At 33.7% G+C, this 11,428-nt stretch overlaps 1 protein-coding gene across 1 annotated transcript in view; it reads left to right on the forward strand.

Moving 5' to 3' along the window:
* The window catches only part of LOC129801955 (anillin-like), a 44,669-nt gene extending 38,547 nt beyond the window's left edge, over nucleotides 1-6,122 (forward strand). Inside the window, exons 5-6 of the mRNA XM_055847455.1 lie at nucleotides 5,473-5,645; nucleotides 5,715-6,122. Of these exons, the coding sequence (XP_055703430.1) occupies nucleotides 5,473-5,645; nucleotides 5,715-5,820 (279 nt within the window). The 3' untranslated portion in view covers nucleotides 5,821-6,122. The remainder of the gene's footprint in view (nucleotides 1-5,472; nucleotides 5,646-5,714) is intronic.
* The last annotated feature ends 5,306 nt before the right edge of the window (nucleotides 6,123-11,428 follow it).

An 11,428-nucleotide genomic window follows, 5' to 3' on the forward strand; every position in this document is an offset into this window, starting at 1 on the left:
TACGAAAATTATGTTGCCGGCCATGTTGCTCGGCTGTCAGTGACAAGATGGAATATTTTCCAAAACATTTCATTTGTTTTTAAAATTATCACAAAGATTCTCAGTGTTTTTAGTGTTTTTTTATAATAATAATAAATGTGCGTGAGTGCGTTTCGTGTAGAGAAAAGTGTCGTGGTAACTGTAGACAAATTTCCAATCTTGAAATACGTGTTTTTTATTTCCTTTCGGGCTATTTTTTAGGAGACAATTTTTTTCAGAATAGTAAAGTGTTAAATCGTTCATCGTGGTTCAATAAAACATATCCATATCTTTGTAGCTTTTGTCATTTGTATAAAATTCGATGGTGAAATCAGGATGTGCAATTGACAGTTTCATTCCACCGCCATTGATATCCGTGGCAAGATTCAGTCCTTAATTAGTGCTTACCACTCGGATCTTGCCGATGAGGGCTAAAATAGTTCCTATAGATGGGTGTTAATTTAATGGCTCAACGCTGGTCCCCCTTACCCTGTGTCAGACGGGTAGAGAATATCGATACGTTGAAGACAGCCGTCCATCATGAATAAAATCAACGTAATGAGACTGATGTTTCAGCAGTGTGCGAAGGGTGGCACTAGGGCCCATCGTTTGTGACAAATTTTATACATTTAAAGACTTTCTCGCTTATCAATAAATTTCTTCTTTTAAAAGAAAGCTGATAAGCCTATATCAGTTTATTGTAGGTGAGATTCCTAACGTAAGCAAACTCGGATTGCATGCAAATTCGATTTGGAACTTAAGGTGAGAGATATTATACAGAATTTTGGAATCAAATTTCTGAAAAATTGCAAACTTTTTATTTAAATCAAAATATCTAGGATGTAAAATGAACTGATAGAAAGATGATAGTGGAATATAGACCAGAATCTCCTCTCTAATTTTGCCACAAAACTTAATCTTATTGATTGCTCGGTACCCGTGATAACTCAATTTTTGTTTTGAAACACGTTTTTTGACCACAGCAGGCAGTTTGTTCACGTGAAGAACTATGACACTATCAAGGAATGATTGAATATTGTAAGAATTCTCTTTAAAACCTTTATTTTAATAAAGTTGTCGATTGAAAGCGGTCATATCAGCACCTGCATACATTCGCAACGTAATTGTGGGAACTTTTTTTTTACACTAAAACGACAAAATCGAACAGAGATGGCATTATCTGAGCTGAGCAAAAAAAATTATGTTTGGACAAAATATAGATAAAAATGTCGTCTACGATTATGCCGAAATAATCATCAAAATCCGTTAAACAAGAGGCGAGATAATTGAGTTTATTTAATATGGTTTTTCGACTGTGACGCCGGTGACGCCTCTGTCCTACGAAGTTTAGATGTTCTATAAAGTTGTAGCGCTTTGCAAGACCTTTACTTTGCGCTTTTTATGGGGTTTTCAATTTCGTGAAATTTGACCCCTCATATGGCCAGTTTTATTTTAATGCCACTTTTTGGGAACGTCATAGCCTAGAGTACAACACTCTAAAATTTGATTAACTTGCACAATGGCGTTTTTGAGAAAAAAATAGTTTAAATTTTGACGCTATCGCAGCACCACCTGTGGTGACTTTTTGAACTTTCATCTGAAAGTGGTCATCGAGACGAAAACAAAAACCCAAGAGATTTTGCCAGGGGTTAGTTCTCCATTTCGGATATTTTGTTCCGATGCATCCAGGCCACCAATTGGGCCCCTTATGCTTCCCCACTTCTATACTACAGTGCCTGCTCTCTAATCCGGATCGCCGTAATCCGGACGAGTCATCGACGGTTACATTTAAAATAATTTTGAGGTCATGTATGCATGTGTGTTCACCAACGAAAATGAATTATCCTGTGATGTTTTTGTTTAATAAATGAGGTATAATAGCAAAGAATTCTCTAATTAGGGTCGGAGGAACGTCTGTTCGACAGGGAACCCCTATTGACACTTTTGTCAAAATGTTGAAAATTATTTAATGTATCTAGTAAAATATAAGTAACTAGGGGAAGTGCTCATAATTTTGGACAGTCTGCATATAAGCATCGATATCCTAAGTTTGAAGTGCCATATTTTCAATACTAATTGACTTTTCTTGTTACTCTCTTTTCAGAAGGATTGTTTAGAAACTTGGCAAGCTATTTATCATCTCATTTTTACTAAAATTAGTTTAAATACGTTTAAAAATGAATTGATATGTAGAGGTAAATTTGACTCTTATTTTGGACAACTTGGTTATTAATTTTTACAACTTGTCTGTAAATTTGGACAGATAATCCGCCTCAACAGGATGCCCATTGTTCTTCATTTCATGAACCAATCTTACCAAGTCCTCTTCCTGGTCATGTAAGGGAAACGTGGAATGTCACAAGAAGCCCAGAAACTTTCCATATCATTCATTAAAGTGAGTTGACTTCGGTACTCCAAGTACGTGCGGATTCGCTCATTCCCTGCCCTTTCCGGGAGCCTTTCAAGGCATTTCTCACTGCATCTCTTTCGTAGAGATGATGCTCCTTTGTTTCTCCAGGCATTTGTCCAACCTAGCCATCACAAAAGCTAAAACTTCACGAAATTTCGTGAGAAAAACACCTGTCCAAAATAAGAATCATCACCTCACTGGTGAATGTCTTAGAAAATTTCCTATTTTTCACACGAAAAATCTAATTCACAAGGCAAATCTCACTTCAGGTCAAATGTACAAATCATCAGTAACGTGAATCAACACAATATTCAATGAATATTCAATAATATCACTCAAAAACAGCGAACAAACTTTGTTAGTACTTCACCAAAACTAAATAAGACTGAAGTAAGCCACGAAGTTCTGTCATATTTCTCGTAAGCAATTGATCACACTGAATTTTCAACAAAGCAATTTCAACTCAAATCATATTCAAATTTTAACGTATTTAGTGTTAAAATATTCCAAAAAGAACAAATATTTAGATAGAATTCATTATTCATCAAATATTGGAATAAAAATCCATCATTTTAATCAATTTATTTTTAGTGTCCAATGTTATCCTCAAAGTGTCCAAAATAAGAAACTGGACAAAATTATAAGCATTTCCCCTAAATAAAAATAAAAATAAAATACCTTTTACTATAAACAGAGATGTTCAAATTTCGTATCCCAAATGGTACAGAGTAGGGTGTCAATAGGTGCTGACACGAGAGAGCTTTTATGAGAGCTTTCCAAAATGCCCCCACTTTTTTTAAATTCTGACAATTAGAACCGGAGTTATGGCCATTTGAAGACATTTTTTCGGACCCTTATACAGTAGACCCAGTAGACTCTCGCTAATTCGGCTCCTTTAACATCGGGCTACTTTTTAATTCGGGGCAGCAGTTAAATTTGAAAAAGTTTATTGACATTTTTGAAGTTCGATTATTATGATTATCAAATTAGGCAAATATGCTCCAATTTGCCATGGTTTGTCTCAGTTGTGATGTGATTTCGCATTATTATGGGACTTTCATGAAATTTACATTGTAAACAAGAAATCGTTGCATTTCAAACAATTTGATGCCCGAATTTTTCTCTTATGCGGGGGTGACGTTTCGGAGCTCTCGGGTCAGGGAAGCCAGGTGACCTTAAGTTTGGTACTGATCAAAAGCTGTGAGGCCTAGCTATAACATACTAGAATTTGAGCCCAATCGATGCCATAGTGGCGGATCCATTGAGAAAACAAAAAAGGGGCTATTCAAAATGGCGGAAGGAGGGGTGGGGGATGAGGGATCAATGCACCATGCCGCAATTTTCACCCAATATATAGGGAAGACTGGGGCAAAAAGTCACAAAACGGATATTTTATTTTTTTACAAGCTATCCGAGCACCTCCAAAATTTCTAATTAGCACAGTTTTATATCGCTCCTTGGAAATTACAAGTAGCCAACTCAATCTGAGCCATTTTTCAGGAGACAGCATGAAAGATTCAACTTTGTATAAATAATTATCTCAATTAAGTATGTTAATAAAAATAATTTAATTCTTTTCTATTTGTATGAGCTTTATTATAAATATTGAAACATACATATTTTTACTTTTCAAAATATGTTTTTTTTATGAGTTAGCTCTTTGTCATTCTAAATTATGCCCAAATTTTCATGAAATTAGAATGACACGGGATCAACTTGCTTGAGTTAGTCCCTTGTTTCACAAAAATTTGAACGATAAATCTATTTTGTGCCCTTTGACTTCAAACAAAATCGCGCAAGCAATCATAAAGAGTAAAATTTTGAAAAACTTTTCTAATAATGAAATTTATTGACTCATGTCATCTCAAATTTTATTAAATTCTCTGTCTGAGTGCATTAAAACTTCAAAATCGCCAAAAAGTGAGTTGGCCCCTTGTAATTTCCAAGGAGCGATATGAAATTTACCGCTCTACAACTCTGTGAAAGTCATTTTCTTCTATTTTGTAAGGAAACATATTTATGGAGCCGTTTTCTAAAAGGTAATTTTGTGATCATTCTTAAAAATGCTGGGGCAAATAGTATCAGGCACAAAATACTATCACATTTTGAATCACTTTATTACGGGATTCCGTAAATTTAACTAAAATACCTAGATTACATATTTTCATAGGAAATTTATTCTTCTACACCTTTGTAAAACACCGTTTTTTCTATCTGAGCGAGAAAAGCGCATTTTAAGCTATTTTAGAAAAAAAAACACAAAAGACTGCAAATCGTTTGACCAATGCAAAGCAAACAACAAGCGGCGATACATAGCATTGACGTTTCTTTTCACCGTGGAACATCAGAAATTGTTTCGGTTTTTGTTACTTTTTGCTGCATAGCTTTTGTTACTTTTTACCCCAAGTGGTCGTTTTTAATAAAAGGATTTCTGGAGAAAAGCATCTTTGTAAAATTCTAAAATAGATAGCGGATTCGTATTCAAAGAATATCCAGATAATTTGGGAAATATTCACCATTGCATCAAATTTAATATAAATAGCTAATAATTGATATCTTCTGAACGGAAAATATTTCAAAAATAGGGCTAAAAATTTCGATATTTTTTTATTTTCTAAATTCCTTGTTCAATTTTTAACAAACTTACGATATTGAGGAAGACCTATGGAGGCTATCTATGGAAAAAATTTTAAGCCGGTGTCTTATTTATCTTGGAAGATATTGAATTTTAAAATTTTCGATTTGTGACTTTTGCCCCAGTCTTCCCTAACCTTTGCCGAAAACTGCAAGTTGATGTCTTTCTTAGTTCGGGAACGTAACTTAGCCACCTACGCATATTCGTGATCAGGAAGTGACCAAACACATTTTGGCAAAGTTTGGGGTCGATCGGAGGACATGAAATCTTTTAGGATTATAGTAGGTGAGATTGCTAAGAATCTCATCTAATTAGAGCTTTTTTTTAATCATTATCTTAAGAATACAAAGTTATCAACACTTTTTTGATTCATTTATTTATTACGTTATTTTATCTCTCTTTTTTTTAGACACCGATTGGAAGTATTGATTTGTATTCGTGTTGCTCAGAAAAGGTTACTGTTGCTCCACGAGATGTATGTGCACGAATGAATACACTTTTGCTTGAACTGAAGCGTCCCAGTCGGGATTCAGATGAGGAATCCCTCGTTATCGTAAAACGAGGGAAAAATACAATTGTTAGGTAAGTGAATTAGAAATGATTAACATCAATACTAGAATGTCAACAAACGGAAAACAAAATTAATTACAGACACCTCCTGTCTACGGACACTAAAGAAGAACGTGAGGATTGGTGCAACAACTTTAATAAAGCATTATCTCTTCTTAGATCGTGGGGCCCCCCAGCAACAGAATAGAACTATTTCGCTTGAAAGCGATCTCTTAATCTATCACAATAATCTATCGACTCTGTGAATTGTGTCGTAATTTTATTAAAACAAAAAGATCACTAACAAAAGTATCTTCTTTCATGTAAGATATATTACTTACATTCTATGATCATCATTATTCTTAAACTATGAAGCAAGAAATTTCGGTAAAAGAAAAATATCGTTCACAACGATATCTAATTTTCAGGAATAAATTAAAATAGTGTGGAATGCTTAAAACAATATTGTTATTTTCTATTGTAAAATAAAGAAATCACTAAAACCGGCAAGTTTTGCTTTTTAGTAGTATTTTCTCGCACTTTCAATTGAAAAGAAGATCAAAAGTCATTTCTTATCAGCTAACGAGCTAGCAGCGTTTTTTTATTTTTGTTGTAGTGTACATCTAATTAATAGGCCAGGAGAAATATTTATTCTCTTTCATTTTGAACGAGTCTAAGTGAATAATTTGCTATTTATTATGCGCTTCTTTCCTTATCTTGAATATAATAAGGTATATAAATTATTTACAGATTTTTATTCGTCCAACGACGGCACAATACACTTCGCACATTGAATATTACAACGGCGGATCTTGGTTTTTGTCAATTTTGAGATATTGCTGTTTTCTGATAGGAAATTTATTAAATATTCATTATATTTAATAATCTCAACAACTTTGTTAGAAATATTTTTCATAATTTTGAGTATTTGTCAAGCTTGCAGAACAAAAATAGCATAAAAGTGGCGTATAATTATTTCCCTGAGTGTTTTTAGTGTTACAATGGCGTTATCTGAGGAATCATACGCCACTATTCCACTGACCATGAATCCTACGCCACTGTATCACTAAACGGCATTCATTTTTTTGACATTTCGAGGAATAAACAGTGACAACAACCTACATAGTTCTCTCGTGCAGTGCAGTGGATTGTTTTTTAGAAAGAAATTGCAAGATGTAAAAGGTTTACAATGGACCACTGCCTCCAAAAGACACAAAGAAACGTGATCTTATTTCTTTGTGTGACGGAAATCTTATTCCAAAAACGCACTACACATTTTATCAAAATTTTGACTGAATTGTAAATATTCGAATCTTGACTTTTTTTTAAATAAAAAATGTCAATTGTATATAGAGTACAAAGAGATCTGAAGAATGAAATGGATTCATGGACAAATGCAATGAAATATAAATAAAATACACAACTTTTCATTATTTATTTTTAATTTCAATGGGTCCATGATTTTCAAAATTAATTTATGATCGAACGACAAAAGAAATATTGTTGAAATCCAATAAAAAATAATTCTATTAAAATTTAAATTACTAAGCAAAAGGCGTATCTTAAAATCCTTGTCTGGATTTTTAGTATTACAGTGACGTATTATTTTGGCAATTTTGCCGCATAAGTGTAAAAGTGAGGGATCATTTTTTAATTTTTTAAATAACTATATTTTTGGGTAATAAAAGTCCAACATTTCGAGTTCCACATATGTGCTCTATCCAGTGGAATCATATACAAACAATCTTTAAAATTTGTAAATGAAAATAAGAAAATATTATGAAATTTAGTTTTTGAGGCCATCTCCTGAAAAATGCTGAAATCTGACATCCGCCATTGTAATATTCAATGTGCGACTTATATATGGTATTTTAACAGTGTTAGTACTATGTGTTATACTAATGTACTCCATGTGTTATACTTTGGATTTTTTTTTACAAAAAACTCCAACAATATGGCAAACTGTGATGACGTGGTCACAACTGATTTTGCGGAGCAGCTGCGTAGTCATCGGAACTCAACTAAAGGCATTTCAGTGAATCTTCACAAAAGAATTATCCTTTTTATATTCACTAATTTTATCCCTTTACAGAAGCTCTATTCGAGTTTTCAACACTAAGCCTCATTTTATGCACTAGTTTTAAGTCACAAGGTGATTTTAATGAACTTATAGGCATGTTATACTACGTAATCACAAACGGGTAGCTCAATGTACTTTCTTATTTTACTCTTAAAGATTTTCGCGCGTTTTTCACAGAAACTCGGTGAAATTACAGAGAAAAACTGAGAAATATGCTTTATGGTCTTCGTGACTTATTGTACTAAATACTGTACAACATGTACATCAATCTTTGACTTTGGTTCTGTTGTTGCTGTAATAATCTCTCTGAAAGCTGATAATTTCTACATGTTTCCTCTAAAAAACATATGGAGGGTCGAGAGTGTGACTGCATGAACCGATGAGTAACTGAATAGAAAAAAAAATGACCAGTGATAACCTCAGATAAGCTTATGATAGCTGAGATTCTCTACAGGCAACCTCGAAATGATTGCAATTCGGAATGCGTGAAAATTTGATTGTGAGTTAAATTTTGGAAGTAAAGAATCGTGTCGAGCAAACTGTTCTAGGCTTTTCACTGGTGTTCTTAATCGAAAGCTCTTAAGCCCAGCTATAACTCACCAACATTTGAGCCCGATTCATGCCATGTCCTTTTCTCGATCTGGCGAAGTCGGATTTCATCTAGGACCGCAAAAGCTTAACCCTTTAAGGACGAGAAGCTTTTCGCTGAGCAAAATTCAACGAAATCAAGTTTCCCTCGAAATTTTAGTCTAAATAAGAGATTTACGGTTAAAAAGAAATTTTCCCATCCCTAGAAACCCTGGAAAACTATGGATCATATATGACCCAATTGTCCTTAAAGGTAAAAAAAAACACAAAATTTTCCAGACGACTAGTTTACTCGTTTGCTCTGTTATTTTTGAAAGATAAATAACTTGAATATATTTGTAATAATAAAAAAAATATTTAGAGTACGAGTAAAAATTAAAACGATCAAAAATTAATTTTAAAAAATCTCATTCAATTTTTGGTCTCAAAGACTCTTGAAGACTTGTACACAATAACAATAATTTTTATGAAAAAATGTATTATTTACTTCATTTTTTTATTTTTTAGATATTCATCGAAACAATTGCGAGTACAGGTAACACAGAGATAAATGTCGCATGCCTCACAAATACAATTGGTCTTATAATCCTCTTTTCTGATAGCACAATGTGCACCTCAGTTTTCTTCGAAACATGTTTGATGGTAATGTTGTTTGTCTCTGGGAATTTAAGACGTACAGTTGCACATTGCTGTGGATCTGGGAGTTCTTCCGGGTGCGTTTTCGATGAAGACTTCAAAGTCCACTTCATTCACGTCTTGTTCCAAATATATTATGTCGCTTCTGTTCAGGACAAGATTGTCGGCATCATTGCTATCTTCCGGGCATAATATGTGGATGATTTCGGAATCATTGATCATAATTTTTTTTCCATTTTTGAAGTCATGTACAAGAGTAAAAAGTTATGAATTTACAACATATACGCAGAAGTATCTTATAAATTATCAAAATATTACCTTCTTCAGTCAGTATTGCACTGGGAAATCTCAGCTAATTGATATATCACACAATATTACACGAATAATTAACTATTTTGCGCACACATAAACAAAAACATGAAACAGTCTAACCTCAAATCTTCGAAAATCCACTTAGAGATAGATTCTTTGTTTTTTACCTTTATGGACGATTGGGTCATATATGACCCATGAAAATTATTAAGCTCTCCTGAAAATACCAATAAACTATAATTTTTACTTTGTTGAGAAATATTATGTATAGTTATTATAGTTTCTAGTCCCAAGAGATTTTTGCTTTAAAAAAATTAGAAATATTAAAATTCAAGCACCAACGTGAAAATTTGAAAATTCGTTATTTTTGAGCTCAAATATTTTTTATATATATAGCAAATAGCTGGAGATTTCCAAAAAATATCCTAGATTCCTACATCTTTCTACTTTGTGATTTGGTAAAAACATTAGAAAGAAATAACTTCAGGTAGTCAGGAAAAATTATTTTTTCTATGGGTCACGGGTGACCCAGTCGTCCTTAAAGGATTAAGTTGTAATCCTCTCTCTTTCTTCGTTTTCACCCCAAGCCCCACAGTCACATAGGATGTCACATTCGGAAAATCCCCATCGCCGTCTGTTGTCTCTCGAGCACGCTACGCCGCTTCTCAAACGATCGAGGGACTTCCATGTCTTCCTGTCTTGGTCACCACCAGGAGGAAGGCTTTCCCTTAGCTAGACAAAATCTGGTGGAAAGATTTCCTTCCACAGATTGACTCTGGGCTCCTCTGGAGATTTGTCAAGTTGTTTGACAGAGTGGCAAAAGCTCTTGCGAGACATTAGCCTTGCTCTTGATTTTTTGTGACCATGGAGAAGATGCTTCGGTTCAGAAAGAACCTTAGACATCTCTCTACTGACGATGATTTGTCTCCTCACTCGTGGTGGAGCACTTCCTGCCAAGGGATAGAGTTTGTCCACAGGAGTGCTTTTAAACATCTTTTTAAGAGCTAAAAAAATTTAACCCTACCAGTCTTAGATATTTTTTAGAGGCTATCCTAGAGGACAATTCTCCTGTATATCCCAAAGGCGCCCCATCCCCTTCCTCCTCGATATTCTGAAGTCCGAATTTCAGTCATATTTTTCATATTTCCAGTACTATTTCCTTGTTTCTGAAACACAAGAAGGAAACCTTTTCTTGGCCAACTGGCCAACATTTCTCCAATGAGTAGGGTATAAATTAAGCTAATTCAATACCTGCTCCAAATAGAAATTTTTCACTACTCCAAATGGAAACGTCATTGTTTTCATGATAAATACAGTACTAAATTACTATATTTATATATTTTCTATACCACAGTTTCATTATTTAGTTAATTTTGCTCCAAATAAAGCGAAAATTCATTCATATTCGCAAATTTTAATTTGTTAATTTTTCAGTAAAATTAAAAGTGTACCTTTTCACCATCGAATTTTTCATCGATCGACCATGTTTTCCAATGAAAAACACAATGAGGTGACTGTTGTTTATTCGTTTTGTTTAACATTTATGTCATATTTCTGGCTAATTTTAGTTAAATTAAGTGCTAATCTTTATTGTTAACGGTACGTGAAGTTTTCAAATGAAACAATTACATAGTTCGTGAGCAAAAAGGGTTTTTCTGAAGTACAGTCGAGTTCCTCAAATTTGAACGACGGTTGCATTCAAAATGTAAAATGAGGTTATGTAAAAGAAATTTTGCATGGAGTCTGAATTAGAACAATTTTTCTCTGGTGTTTCCTCAATATTGTCGTATTATATTAATTTCCTCAACAGATTTCACCAATTTAACAACAAATTCAATTGATAAAATTCTCTAAAGCTATTTTTCTTAATTTAGGAAAAGTGAATTTTACATTAATTCCGTTACGTTTTTGAAAATATTGTTCAAATTTGAGGAGTGAGTAATGCCATCTATACCCCCCAAATGTTCAAATTTGAGGAACTCTACTGTATCTGCAAATGCTTCAATAGGAATCCCCGGAAATATGATTTTTTTGGAGAGATTTTCTTATTGTTTTAGATGGGAAAGAGAAAATACCAGGAATAAGAACAAATCCTGCACTCAAGACCAACTCAACAAGGTTTTGGAAGTCTTTCGTCGCGGTTTCAGTTACACTGTTTGTCTCCAATTAGAAACTTTCCCTTGTCTCCATTTGGATTAAT

This window comes from Phlebotomus papatasi, chromosome 2 (assembly GCF_024763615.1).
Source record: "Phlebotomus papatasi isolate M1 chromosome 2, Ppap_2.1, whole genome shotgun sequence".
In the NCBI taxonomy this organism is placed as follows: domain Eukaryota; kingdom Metazoa; phylum Arthropoda; class Insecta; order Diptera; family Psychodidae; genus Phlebotomus; species Phlebotomus papatasi.